At 32.0% G+C, this 15,580-nt stretch overlaps 1 protein-coding gene across 1 annotated transcript; it reads left to right on the top strand.

The window, feature by feature from the left end:
* Positions 1 to 4,843: 4,843 nt before the first annotated feature.
* LOC110806494 (ARID/BRIGHT DNA-binding, ELM2 domain and myb-like DNA-binding domain-containing protein) lies at positions 4,844 to 14,054 on the top strand. The gene is made up of 2 exons (XM_022031381.2): positions 4,844 to 6,513; positions 12,638 to 14,054. The coding sequence occupies exons 1-2, from the start codon at positions 5,587 to 5,589 to the stop codon at positions 13,538 to 13,540; spliced, it is 1,830 nt and encodes a 609-aa protein (XP_021887073.2). The 5' UTR covers positions 4,844 to 5,586; the 3' UTR covers positions 13,541 to 14,054.
* The last annotated feature ends 1,526 nt before the right edge of the window (positions 14,055 to 15,580 follow it).

Here is a 15,580-nt window from a genome sequence, read left to right as displayed (position 1 = left end):
ACATCTTTGAGATACATTATAGAGAATGAAAGACAAATAGATAGAAAGATTAAGATTATGAGATCTGATCGAGGTGGTGAATATTATATGGTAGATATGATGAGTCATAAAAAAATCCTAATATGTTTGCCAAATTCCTACAAAAGCATGATATTCGTGCTCAATACACAATGTTAGGTATGCCACAATAGAATGGTATTATTGAAATGCATAATCGTACTTTGATGGAAATGGTGAAGATTATGATGAGTTACTCTTTTGCACTTATTTCTTTATGAGGTGAAACCTTAAAGATCGCAATGTATATCTTAAACAAAATTTCTAGTAAGGCAATATCTGCAACTCCTTTCGAGTTGTGGACTGGTAAGAAACCAAGTTTAAGATATTTACATATATGAAGTTGTCTTGCAAAGTAAAAATCTTCAATTCTCATGAGAAAAAGCTAGATTCGATGACAATTTCTAGATATTTTATTACTTATCCAAATAAGTTTAAAGGGTATAGATTTTACTATCCTAACTATCGTACGGGATAATTGAAACCAATAACACTATATTATTAGAGAATAACAAAATTAATGGGAGTGAAGAATCAAGAAAAATAGACTTCAAGGAAATAAGAGTTGATATCCCACGATCCTTTTGCATTAAGAAACAATTGTTGTTAAACTTTCTAAGCAAGTTACAGAAAATGAACTACATAATGGAAATAGTTCATTACCACAAGATGTTGTCATTGAAAATGTTATAGAACAACTTTAGTCAATCCTTTGAGAAGATCCCAAAAGAAAAAAAAAATATGCTATATCAAATGATTATGTGGTATATCTACAAGAATATGATTTGATATTGGGATAAGAACATATCCGATTACGTTTTCATAAGCCATGAAAAGTGATAATTCTAACAAATGGATAGAAAGTATTAAAGAAGAGTTGAAATCTATGAACCATAATGATGCATGAGATCTTGTCGAATTACCTGATAATTGTAAAAGTGTTAGTTGTAAATGGATCTTTAAGACCAAACGCGTTACTAAAAAGAGTATCGAACGATTTAAAGCCATAAACTAGTGGCCAAAAGTTTTACTCAAGCGGAAGATATAGATTATAGAGATACATTCTCTTCAATTTCTAAAAAGGACTCTCTTAGAATCATTATGACACTTGTAGCACATTTTGATTTACAGTTATATCAAATAGACGTGAAAATTGCTTTCTTAAATGAGAATTTAGATGAAGATATCTATATAGAACAACATAAAGGGTTCGCAAAGAAAGGAAAAGAAAACCTAGTTTGCAAATTAAAGAAATACATTTATGGTCTTAAACAAGCTTCCAGACAATCGTATATAAGTTCAATGATACCATTACATCTTTCGAATTTAAACAAAACATTGTTGATAAATGCATATATATGAAAATTAATGGGAGCAAATTTATATTTCTGATATTAAATGTAGATGATATTTGCTAGTTAGTAGTGATCTTGGTTTATTATATAAAACTAAAAAGTATTTCTCTAAAAACTTTTATATGGTTGATGTGGGTGCGACAATTTATGTTATTGGAATATAAATCTTCAAAGATCCATATTGAGAATTGTTAGGTTCGTCTCAAAAATGATATATTAATCAAAATTTAGAGAGATTCAAATATAATTATGTTTAGTCAGTATTGTACCTATTTTGAAGGGTGACAAATTAAGTAAAATTCAGCATCCAATGGAACAGATGAAGAAATTTACTTATGCATCTACTGTGGAAAGTTTGATGTAACTAGACCATATATCAACTATGTTGTTGGTATGTTGGGAATGTATCAAAGTGATCCAAAAATTGAATACTAGAAAACTGCAAAGAAGTTTATGAGGTATTTCCAAAGGATAAAAGATTATATGTTCACACATAAAATATCAGAATAATTAGAAGTAATTGGATACTCGGACTCGAATTATAATGGTTGAAGTGATAACTTAAAATCTACTTTACGTTTTGTTTTTATGCTAGCAAATGGGGCAATTTCATAGAAGAGTGTAAAACAGTTAATTACTGTCTCATCCACAATAGAGGCTGAGTTTATAGCATATTTTGAAGCCTCAAGTCATGCTTTATGGTTACAGAATTTCATCTCAGGGCTTGGTGTTGTTAACTTTATTACCAAGCTGCTGAGAATATTTTGTGATAATATCACAACTGTTTCTTCTTTAAGAATGCCAAATATTCTAGTTGATTTAAACACATGAATTTAAAGTACCTAGTTATTAGAGAAAGAGTTCAGAAATGATCTATTGAAAATATTAGTACCACATTCATGATTGTTGATCCATTGATTAAAGGACTACCTCCAAAAACATATGCAGAACATGTTGTAAAATTGAATTTTTTGAATAATATATAATATGACGATGAATATTTCAGTGATTGAGTAATTGACATTTTGTGGATTAAATTATTTATGTTTATTTCTTATTTTTTTTAATCGTAGGTGCACAATCTAGTATTTAAGCAATATGAATATCTTGACAAAATAAATTATAGGGGTATTTTTGGCTTTATGAACTGAATTCGTAAAAGTTATTGATGTGTGGTGCATAGAAAAAAATGTGACATTGAAATCGTATGACTGCTATGATTCATATTTATATATGGCCGCTTATATCAATATTAAATTGCATTTATCAAGAGAAAAGAAAATATTTGCACCAATAACAAATTCTATATAAATATATTATTTCTATTTCGTATATTATGAATAAATTTAAATCAAGATGTTATTAAATTTAAAAGAGTCAATCTCGATAATCTAATAACATTTAGATAAATTTTATTGAGAAACTTATTCTATTTTTTACTATTACATTATAAATTTTTAAAATTATTCATCCTATATAGGACTGATAATGGACGGATTCTAGGCAAATTTTACTATATCCAAATCTGTTCCGAAATCAAAATGAGTTTGAACATTTATTTTTGTTTCATATCCCGTTGAGTTTGCAAGTTTCCCAATTCACATCTGATCCGATCATTAAGAGGAGCTTTTTTTATAAAAAAAAACCAGGACAGACCTTTTTGTTTTTTTGTTTTTCCAATTGGAACACAAGTTACATATAATAAACACACTAAAACCAACTGCTTCCTTTACGTACTCGCAGACAAATACTTTCTTTTTAACAAAAGACATACTTTCATGAATATGTATATTTATACACACGCAGACCTATATGCGTATATCTTTATATATATACATACACAGACTCAGAGCTTTGGAGGAGGACTAGCATACGCATATCCCACTTGCAGAAAACGTAGGTGGAGAGGCGCAGAGCTGCAGCTGCGGCTATAAATCAAGCTTTAGAAAGAGGTAGAATTGGCGGCAAGAGGTGTTCAGCAGTAGGGGTGAGCAACGACGGAAGAAGAGTTTATTTCATTGAGAAAATGGGTTTCTTTAAGACTTTATATATTAATTAGTAAAAAAGTTATATATATATATATATATATGATTGAGTTTGAATGTGTTTTAGAATGTCAAACTGAAAGCACCCTGCTCGATCATCATTTCCCTGGGCTAAAATAGATTTCAACAGATGGGTCTGACTAAATTTTATCTTTTTTCTTTATTTCTCTCTTTTGTTAAACTTTTTCTTCATTCATACACCTTTGGCTTCTTTTCCTTTTATTTATCTCCTTTTTTTTTCTCTTCTTTTTATTTCCATTCCTTTTGTGTAAAATAAATATAATAAATTAAAGATAAAAATTGTGCCAAAACTAACCATATATATATATATATATTTTTAAATATTTTTAGTTGGAGATTGTTGAAGCACACGCAATAAAACTATAAATAATTAAATAAAATTCAATTCACAAAATAATTTGATCGATCAACAATATTATTATGATAAAAATTGTAATGTTAGAAGAATCATTACTAGAAGGTATAAAAGGGAAGGTCATAAGCATTTGTAACATAAAATCGATTTTCGACGAAATAAAAAAGACATATAATAGAATCATAATCATAGAACACGTAATTATTAACTTGAATATTTGAGATTTTTCAACAATATCACTTACTTATCAATGTCTTTGCTTATAGGTAGAGAAGAGCTAAAGAATTTTGTACAATAAATTGTCTCAAATGACAGTTACAATATTAGACAATTCTACAATATAAAATTTGTAATGTCAATTTAAAAAATTAGTACCTTGTTTTTTTTTAAAAAAAAAAACAAAAATATTTTTACAATTATGTTCAAATTAAAAAATGTATCTCTATAAACCTCCTTAAGAATTTTGGAGTCAATCAAAGAAATTTTTAGTAGTATAATATATGTAAAGATTTTATGTAAATCTTTTTTTTTTTTTCACAAATAGGTTTGACAACACATAAGAATGATTGTGACATTTATTTCTACATAGCTTTTTTTACATGAAAATACCAATATATATTTTTCTAAAGTATGTGCAAGTATCATATATTGAGGATCTACATACATTATGTGCTATCCATATAAATTTCTATTTCGCATTGAACATGAAAGAATTGCAGAGATTTTTCTTTTCAACATGAAATGAATATGAGATCAAAAAATTTTCAACTCATTTTTTTATTTACTGAAAATTTTTATGACTTTTTATAATTATTATGTGAGGATAGTTTAAAGACAAGCTCTGAAGAAATTGTAAATAACTGCAAATTCATATTAAATTGTTATATAATCCAACCAATTAAAAAATTTAAAGGAAGAAATATATATTCATATGGCATAAAGAAATTCATAAGCGAATTCTTAGTGTTCGTGACTTTGACAGAGACAAACCAGTTTGGAGTCGAATGTGAAGCAATTTACTTTACAATTAATAAAAAAGCGAACTTTTGGTATGGGACACAAGAACGGGAAGTGACTTGTATCAGTTTTGTCTGGTCATTTGAGTTGGACTTTTTCTTTTCCTTGTTCGTTGTATTAATTACTAATTAGCATTTCTGTTTTTCTTTTTGGGTTTTAGATTCTGGAATCTTATTAATATTGTTATTATCATTTGATCTTAAAATCGATTTTGAGACCCACAAAGATAAACGGAGGAAATTTGAAACCCTTGTGGAATAAAAAAAGAGAGAGGAAGATTTTGAGAAATACTCCATTTACTTCTTGTCTATCTCCTTGTGGCGCGACTCGCAGCCAACTTTTGGAACCCAGAAAATTTTTTCTTCTTTTGTTGACACCAATTGATTTTCTCTCAAGAATTCCAAACACAAACGTTAATCTTGGCCGTCCTCCTTCAATTCCATGTCGTCTCTGCTTAAGCTCTGTGGTCATGTCTTGGCAGATTTTCAAAGCAAAAACTAAGAAAAGCCCATGGCCCGGCAACGAAGAAATGATCAGTACCCGGTGATAAAATCACTGAGGTGGTGTTTTCTCTTGCCTGGACCCGCATTATCATTCGTAATTTTTAGATTCAGCATTTGTATGTGACTTCATTTGTCCCCTGTAGATGTCTGTTTCTGGTTTATCGTGTAAAGATTTTGGACTGTTTGATCTCAATTGCAAGAGCGAATAAGGGGAAGGAGCGAATTCTAAATTGATGGCAGGATGGTTGATTTTAACAGATAGGTCTGCTTTAGATTGCGGTGAGATTGTTGGTACTAGTAATGGGTCTTGTCAAGATGTTGATCCTTCTGTGAGGGATAAGGCTGTTGATAATTCTAAGGAGGCTAGACTGAGACGCCTGTTTGATCAGGTTCTTTCTGTTTCTTTAAAGGAGGTAGCTGGTAGAGGTTGTATTAGGCCTCTCCCGATAATGCTTGGTGATGGGCGAGTAGTGGATTTACTTGAACTTTTATTAGTGGTCACAGAAAGAGGTGGTTCTGATTTGGTGTCAAGGGACGGTTTGTGGGGTTTTGTGTCTAAAGAACTGGGGTTGGATCGTAGAGTTTGGCCCTCAGTTAAGCTGATATATGTTAAATATCTTGATAAGCTGGAGAAATGGTTGAGGATGAGTTCTACAGATGAAAGATTGAGAAAATGTGGAAGTGAATGCGATGGATGTTTTGGATCCTTGCCTTTGGAGGTAGAGACAGAGTTTAGAGGTTTGTTAAAGAATGCTGCAGAACAAAGGGGAAAAGATGATGGAGTTAAACCATTGAAATCCAAAGATGGTGAGTCTGTTGACATGGATTTCGAGGTCAGTGAATTAAGAGTTTCCAAGACTGAGGATAAATCTGTAAGATGTGGGGATGTTGACGAAAAATCTCGTAACGATAATCGTCCAATACTGGAGCCTAGTGTTTCTAAGAAACTAGTTAATTCACACAAGAGAAAGCGGGAATCTTTATCTGCAATGCTGAACTGGGTAATCCAGGTTGCAAAATGTCCTAATGATCCTTCAGTTGAGGCAATACCAGACCCACTGAAGTGGAAGGAGCACAAAGGCAACGAGTACTGGGTCCAAGTTTTTCGTGCACGGGAGGCTTTACTGAGAAGAAGGCATGTCGATTCAAACATTGAAAAGGTGCTTTATCTTTTGACTTTTGAATTTTACAAGGCTAATCAATTTATTTCTGAACTACTTGGTGTTGCTTATATCAACTTCTTTTTTTCTTTTTTCTGTTGGACCTTAGAAAATTGCTAATTGTAACATAGATGGCATGATATCACAATCTTGTATTAGGTAAAAATGTAACTAAATGACCCACTTTTAGAGGTTCAAGTCACTTAATATCAGTGGCTTAAATTTTTAGTCATGATTTGAGCCAAAAAGGTAATTGGCCGAAAATTGCTTGCACTTGGGTGTTAGAAATGATATTAAAACAATTTTCAGCATGGTGTCTCTTTGTTGCTGCAGTTTTATTGTACTTGTTATCTGTGGTTATGATAATGACATCAATTATTTCAGTGGAGATGAAGTGATGATGATGTCTTACAAGATCTCGTGCTATTTACTACTAAAAATTTGAGTCTAACCTCTTGAGATAATAGGCAAAGAATAATATGTACTAGACTATCGTGGCCAAGTACTTACTTAGATGTTGTGGGTGGTAATATCTCCTATTTACATGATCTATATATTGTCTTTACTTGCCTCAGGGTGGGAGATGCTTCAAGAGTCTTGTTCTAGAAGGATATTTGGATTAGCAGTAGCCCATTAGCCAATGATTTTCATCACCTTTATAATACTTCCTCAATTCACAATGCCCCTATTTCCCCTTTTTTTATGTCATACAGAGAGGACTGTATCTTGGAACCTTCCTTTTTTTCAGAAATTTAGGTAATGGGGAAATTACATGTTAACCCTGTTAAGCTTGCCTGCTTCCATTAATTTTAGCAGTCTGATAGTAGGATCTGGACCTTAAATTCCTCAAAATATTATATACATGTAAATCCTTCTCTGATCACATAATCCATAACCCTTACTGCTATTATACTCCTTTCATAATGTATCTTGGAAAGATAAAGTCCTTATAAACTTAGGGTGTTTGCTTGGACTGTTGACCTTAACAGTCTCAATACTAATGAGTTGCTGCAAATTCGCAGGCCTAATTGAGTTCTTCACCTTGCATTTGTGTTATGTACCAGAGGAAAGGGCTGATACAGCCATTTGTTTCTTGGGTGTGATGGGGCTTGGAGATTGTGGACAAGGTTGTTTGATATGTTTATATTGAGGATGTGTGTTGTTTCTCTTTCTTTTGAGTGTTTCACGAGTTTGAATTTATATCGACAGTGGTAACAAAAGATACTAAAGCTCTTTGGAAGGATGCTCTATTTGCGGGTCTATGCACTTTATGGTTGGAATAGAATAGTAGGATTTTTATGACCGTAATATTCCAACTTATGTTATGTGGGAGTAGATGGAATTCTGGCTTCCTTATGCTACGGCCCATGGGAAATTTACCAATATCTATTTCCATGCTACATAGTGATGTAGGACAAATTATGGTTAAATTGCCTACTTAGAGGTTTAGGGATAGTAACCTAGACATCACGTCTAGTGTTTCTTAGGCATCTAGGATTTATGGTTTAATAAGTCTTTGAGTATCACAATTAAAGATTGCGCTACATCCACAGCCAGAAATACTAGTACTAAAAAAATTAAGAAATAATGCTTCTTATACAGATAGAAAAACTAAATATAATAAGAATAACATCTAAAGTTTTACTAAAACTATAATAATAGATCCCTAAATAGTATAATAATTTTATATATAATAGAATCATGATCTCTAATCTATTTAGACAATATAGAGTTAATCCATTATGCATTATTGTCCCCTGGTTGGAGAAAACTCTTCATAAGTTTTGAACTGTCAAATGATGTAAAACATTGATCTTCGATCTTCTTCCTGACAATTGCACAAATTCTTTGTTTGGTACATCCATCAAATGGGTGTTTTTGAGATGATAAATATAGGTACCTATCTGGGGAAAAAGATCAAGAATCAGATGAGGAATGACTGATCATGAAGCAGGGTAAGTCAGAGCAAGGCCATCTAAGATGATCTGCATAGGCGCAGCACAAACCTGTGCATACTCTGGTGTGAATTTGTGACTTCCAAATGAAAGGGACACAGTGGAGGCATGATCCACTTAAAATGGCATGAGTGGGAATTTTTTTTTTTTTTTTGAAATAAGTGGGAATTATAAAAATGGCATGAGTGGGAATTATGAAAGGAGACACTTTCCAAAATATGAGTGACTTGGGACAGAGTGGAAGAAATTGATTGATACTAGCTCTAAATACATTAGGACTCAATCTTGGATAAACTTAGTATTTTCTGATTGTGTCACACTTAAGCAGTTGATTGTGTCATCCAGTCAGAAAATTGAAAATTTTTAGTATTTTATTAAATAATTGAGCTCTGAAAAGTATGATTGCAAAGACATTTATAATGCATCTTAAATAATCTTTCCCGATTAGGATTAAACTAAGAAATAACAATTCTAATAAGAGTAAGAAAACTAAATGCTTAAAAGAATAAAATCCTAAAGTTACTAAAATTATAATTATAGACTTCTGAAATCATTTTATGTTTTAAAGAATTATTATTTACATAGATAAGCTAACCTAACCCATTTTCTATTATTCTCCCTTGGTTGGAAAAACTTTTCCACGAGTTTTGGAGTGGTTAATGATCTAACACCTTGATCTTCATGATTCCCAATAAAAATCTATCAAACTTTGTGCTTGATCATTCTTTTCAATACAAAAAATAACAAAACATATAATTGTTTATGAGTGTGAAATCCTGATGATCAGATGAAACCAAAACTTTGATAAATTGGTATGTCAAGTTTCACCTTACATGGAACTTTTATGTGGTTGTCTTTTAGAGAAAGATCTCGGGCATTCTCAAATCCTTTAGTATCATGAGCAACTGCTGATGATTTTTCGTTTGCTCCGCAATATATCCTGGGATTAAACTGTGAAAGTGTCCATCTAAGGTCCTGGTCCTCATGTAATTTTTGTTGCATCACCATTCCAGCAGGCTGTTCAGGATTCCGTATTGCTTGTTCCAACTTTTCAAGTGGCTTGTTTCCATCTTTTTATCAGTTTTCTTGACTGTTCACTCTTGTGGGTGTGTACATTTGCGCCTCTATTGTAGTCACAGCTCTGAAAACTACATGCCAAGTATACGATCCATCGTGTTGAACATGTTGCTCATACAATTGAGGTTAACCTAAAGCACCTCCAAGATTGGCTTTTTTTTTGTATGGGAAGCGTGCAGAGGAAGGGTTTTAACAATAGATATGCTCATGAGGAGGGGGAGATGCATGGTGAATAGATGCTATATGTGCAAATGTTATGCTGAATCTTGTAACCATCTATTATTGTGGTGTCCGCCGGTTTATGATCTATGGACTTCTTTTTATGGAATGTTGGGAATCAAATGGGTTATAAGGGATCGGTGAAGGATGAATTGTGAGCTTGGGCTAGATTGTATGAGAAGAAAAAATATTTAATACTGATTCCATTATCTCTAATGTGGGTTGTGTGGAAAGAGAAAAATTCAAGAGCTTTTGAGGGGATAGAAAATGATTTTAACAGCATCAAGGATAGATGATTTCATCTTTTTGATTCTTTATTCTTGAGACATGATATTCAGGATCTTGAGAATTTGGGGATGGTTTTAGATAATTTGATTGAGATATAACTGTTGTATATTGGACGGTACCCCCTTGGTACCTTTGGAATGATATCTTTTTTTATTTAAAAAAAAAACAAAAACAATCGAGATTAATCTAAAAGAATATGTGCGAACATTCTTATATTGTTTATCAAACAAGTTTGAATGGTTGCAAATGTGGTTGTGTTGAAAGATTAAATTGTTCAGCAGTAGTGATATAAATAGAAGCAAGGTTCGTGCAACAATACTCATCAATCACAAATTTCTTACTTTCATTTTTCCAATGGACTACAGTTTGAAAATTTGGAATATGTCCAATATTCCTCCACTTTAATTGATTGATTATGCTTAGCTGTGGTCAAGAAAAGCTTATCAATTCTACTATCTGTAAATAATTACTTGTTTTCATCCTATAGATTCCACATATTAAAAATTTTCCACAAGAGGACAATAGAATGCAACTTAGGTGAAGAAGACTGTGAAAACAAAAAAAGAGGGGCAAGCCAAGAATACTCTAGAGCTGATTTAAACCATTCAAAACCAGTTTAGAAGGGTTTAAACGAATCTGGCTCAACCACTTGGGTCAACTGCTTTGGGTGGAAAAGTCAAAAGAGAGTTCATTTGCAATGTCCAGTTTCGATCTTGTACGTGTGGCCCACAGGCCACTTTCTAATGACTTGATGATGTTGAGGTTCTGGCAGTTGACTCATTTGCTGATGGGCGTTTCATATTGAAAGGAGATGTGGCATCATGTGGCTCAGATAGTTTCAATTTCACAAGATGGTGCCACTTTTTCTAGCAAGTGGTACATTTTTCTGGTGGATTTCTCAATGAGGATTCAGGTACGAGTTTGCTGGAGGCCTATAATGTTGATGGTATTGGTACCATACATGGGTTGTGGACAATTTCTGGGTGGCAGTAGATAAGTGCTTAGGTTTGCAATTTTCTATTATTGGTGCTATTTTTATTTTTGGATGAGTTTGGAGCTATTTGAGTGTATAGTTTTGGTGTTTTAGCGTTGAAAGCTGTGATGTCAACTGATATTTGATGTCACCAGAGTCTCTCTGTTTTTCATTCTTCGCCTGAGTGGCTAGCAGAGAATGTTTTCTGATTATAGACAATTTGATGAGACAGGACAAGATAGTGATCAATGCTTGTTATCTTTGTAAGAGAGCATAGGAGACTTGTAACCATGTTTTGCTTTCGTATCCTGTGGTTTATAAGCTCTGACTATGGTTTATGAGCTGTTAGGCATCAATTGGGTGATGATAGATTCTTGAGAGATGAAAATTTGGGCGTGGAAGGACATTAACAATCCAAGGAAATAAGTGGACCTAATGCTGCTTGCTATCTTTTGGGTTGTGTGGAAGGAGATGAATAAAATGACTTTTGACAGGTTGAGGATATAGATAGTTTTGATATCCTTAAGAGTAGATAGTTTCAGACTTGATTTTTTTTTACAATGTCATTCTCTTTATTCAACTGAGAATTTTAGTAGACCTTGTTGATACTTTAATTGGTTTGAAAATTTTATACATGAACGTCACACTCTTGGTTCCAATATTAATATACTCTTTACACATATATTTTTTAAAAAAAAAATTGGAATGAAAACTTAGGTCTTACACATCGAGTTTCTTGAGTATTACACACATAAGAATTCTTCAGTATTACACTTAAAGGGTGAAATCAACCATGTCATATACTAAATAATTAAAAAAATTCTCAAAGTAGTTTGCTGACCAACAGTTATCAAAAGTTTGATTATGAAGATATTTATAATGCTTGTTTGATAAATTTTCTCAAGTAGGATTTAAAAAAAAAATTACTTTGTAAAGAAAAGTAAATACTTAAAAAGAATAAAATCTTAAAGCTACGAAATTATGGTAGGAGACTCCTAAATAATGTAATTGTAACCGAAAGAACTATAATTTTGACTATTTAGTTAATCCAAGCTAATCAGTTCTAAATCAATGGTTTTGCTTGTTAGTAAGTTTCTGAATTCTTTCTCCCTATCCAGCAAAAATACTCTTGACTTGAATACATGTATTTAAAAATATTCTTATCTCTTATCTCAAAAGAAATGTATTTTAGAATTAGCAATATCCAATATAGTGTAGTGGCTCAAATGCATAACAAGGCGCAGTTGATATGGGAATTTTCACTTGGAGAATGATGAACCGATTCTTGATTTATAGATTACCATTTTTTTCCCATTCTAAAAATTTTGAGAAGCATCAACTCTCATATGTTATGAGAAATTATTATAATTTTAATAGTTGATAAATACTGTTTTGCTTGCATAATTGTTTTCACATGCATGATTTGATTGGGCATGGAATATGTGTCTATGCATGTTTTTTTCTCACTCCTTCTGACCCTCTTTTGGTGGGACCATAACTAAGCAACGAGTTTTCCTCTTAACTTCTATTTTATACTGACATTTGTACTTGGAAGGTATTAAGTAAACTTGTCGATTTTATAGAACATCTAACTGATGGTCTATTCTTGCAGAGGAATCAAAAGATGCATCCATCCATGTATGAGAACCATCAACCTTCCACAGAGAGGTTAAGATTCAGTGAAAGACTTCCTGCTTCAGTGGAGTCTCATTTACACTGCGATTGCAATTTAAGTCCTGCCTCTGAGAATAAATCAGCAGCTCCTCAGAAGACTGTGTGTCAAAATGGATCTAAGGAGGAAGCACCAGAGACTCTTGATTTACAGTCATCAAATGCAGCTTTAGGCCCTTCTGGATTTGAGTCCCCGACAAAGCAAGTTTTTGTGGGCCCTTTTTTTCAAGCCAAAGTCCCTGAATGGACAGGAGAAGTTTCAGAGAGTGATACTAGATGGTTAGGCATTTGCACATGGTCTTTAAAGCATGGAGATAAAAAATTCTATACTGAAACAGATTTAATTGGGAAGGGAAGGCCAGAATCGTGCAACTGTCTTTTTCCAGGTTCTGTCCCATGTGTTAGATTTCACATTGCTGAGAAAAGGATGAAACTGAAGCTTGAACTTGGTTCAGTGTTCTATCATTGGAAATTTGATCGGATGGGTGAGGAGGTATCGCTTCGATGGTCAAGTGGAGAAGAAAAAGCTTTCAAGAATATGATAATACTAAATGCTTCCTCCCCAAGCCAGTACTTTTGGGATAATGCATCCAAGTCCTTTACCAGGAAGACAAGGGAAGACCTGGTGAGTTATTACTTCAATGTTTTTCAAATCCAACGCAGAAGTTATCAGAACCGGGTGACCCCTAAAGATATTGACAGTGATGATGATGATGGCAATGAACCAAAGTTTGGATCCATAGGTGGCAGTTTTGGTCATGAAGCAGTTGCAGTTCCTGGCTCCAACATATTGATATGTTCTCAGAATAATCAATGTACGGATTTGGAGAAGTTGAGAGAGTGATGAAGTAGTCGCTTTGGTTGGGCACCCTTCATCAAAATTTTTGCTATAGGTAGTTCAGTTGTTAGAAACCTGTATAGCACCATGAAATCCATAAGGGCTCCAATTTTGAAAAGGTGTTGCCCCTGCAGGAAACTAGGAAGAGCACATCATAAGGCAGCAACTGCATCTCTTGGATTATGCAGTGTATCCAGAAGCTCCCTGCTACCACCACAGACAGGTATCACTATGCGGGATGAGTTGCTAATTTTTGAGGAATGCTGTTGGTTGTGTTTGGTGGGAGAAGAGATTTTTCTGGCTACAGCAGTTCTCATAACCTCAGTTGTTTCCATTTAAAATGTGCAGAAGCCATTCTGGGAACTTTTAACTGTTTTTGGAGCATATATTTGGAGCAATCATACTGGACATCTCCTTGGTTAGAGATATCAACTCCTAGGGATGTAAATTCAGTATGGTTAGCAAAAAATCGAACTGAATCATATGGAGTTCGGTTAATCTGGCTTGATTTTTGGTTTTTCGGATTTGGTTTTAGTTTTGCAAATCAAGGAATCTGGTATCCAGTTCCATTTTCTATCTTCACTATAAAAAATTTCTGTTTAACCAAAAACCCAAACTATCGAGGATATGCATGAAAAATTTTAAAACAATAGGGATAAAACTTGCCAAGTGCCTTGAAGCATGCATAAAATTTAAAACAAAGGTCCCTTAAGTTTATCATGTACAAGAAAGACATTATATGCCTTTTTTTTATGTTTTTGGATATTGTTTGAATTTATTTATTTTATATTAGTCACTTTAGGATGTATTGATTTTTTTTTTCTTCTCTTAATTAAAATTAAAAGAGATCAAATTTATTTCAATTTAATTTGTGATCTTCCAATTTCATCGATGAGAAGATATATAATTGCTAAAATTTATATAAGAAATTAAATTATACAATATAAATAATTTGAATTTAAACTTTTAAGAGTTAATAGTTTAAATTTGAAAAATTGTTATATCAATGATACTTAACCCAAGATATCACAAATGGTATTAAAGTATGTGTGAGTTTGATGACTTTGATTGGTGTGATATTAGATCTTATAGTCCTTTAGTTCGTGATCACATGACATGTAGCCTTGATAAGGATATCAAAAATTGTAATAGTAGAGATTGTGATACCTTTCATACACCGGAAGGATATATAATTGTTGTTATCTATATAAAAAGTTCAAGTTATGCACTATTAGTAATTTGAACTTAAGTTTTTAATTGTTAATGATTTTGGTTTGAAAGATTGTTAGGCTAGTGATATTTGAGTGTGATACGTTATATGATCAGTTAAAATCGAATGGAACCAAATTTGTTTTACCTCAATCTTGAACTAGTTAAAATAAATTCAGTATCAGTTTCAATTTTTCTTTTTCTTAAGTTAATTTGAATTTTTAATTAAGTTATGAATTGATTTATGTTTGTATTAGTAACTACGAATTAGTTATATTTTGTTACTTATTTTGATGTCAATAATATAATTACCATTAATTAATATAATAATAAAATAGTAACAAAATATAATAAAGAAATGAGACAATAATTCTCAAAATAAGTTTAGTTATAGGAAAAAAAATATGAATTTTTATTATGTTACTCATATAGTTAGACAAATTGTACGAAAGAAGTTCTAATTTTAATTTATCTCAATACAAAAGGGAAATGGATGTATTTTGTACGATATAAAAAGAATTAGTCTCGTAGTTTAACTAGTTATAAAAATTATGAAGTACTTATTTTTAAATTAATACTTAATTTAACTACAAGATAACATAAATTCTTTTAAGATAACATGATTTTATATTAAAGTGAAATAACGTATTCCAATTTTTATTAAAATCAAAAGAACTTAGAATGCATAATTCTAATATTTGAACTTTCATGAGATTGAATTTTATTGTTTTAGAAAATATTTTTATTATTTTTTAGTTGAACCAAACATGAATTTACAAATGAATTCTACCATATCCTAAATTTGTTCTTAATAGAAGCTTAGATATGTTTTTAATC

Source organism: Carica papaya, chromosome 4, assembly GCF_054855325.1.
Source record: "Carica papaya isolate Zhongbai chromosome 4, ASM5485532v1, whole genome shotgun sequence".
Lineage (NCBI taxonomy): Eukaryota > Viridiplantae > Streptophyta > Magnoliopsida > Brassicales > Caricaceae > Carica > Carica papaya.
Note: the sequence above shows the minus strand (reverse complement) of the source record. Positions and strands in the feature narration are given on the sequence as shown.

Coding starts and splice junctions, on each gene's coding strand:
- LOC110806494 (XM_022031381.2), top strand. CDS start 5,587: ATGGCAGGATGGTTGATTTTAACAGATAGGTCTGCTTTAGATTGCGGT. Junction 6,514..12,637: donor TCGATTCAAACATTGAAAAG/GTGCTTTATCTT, acceptor CTATTCTTGCAG/AGGAATCAAAAGATGCATCC.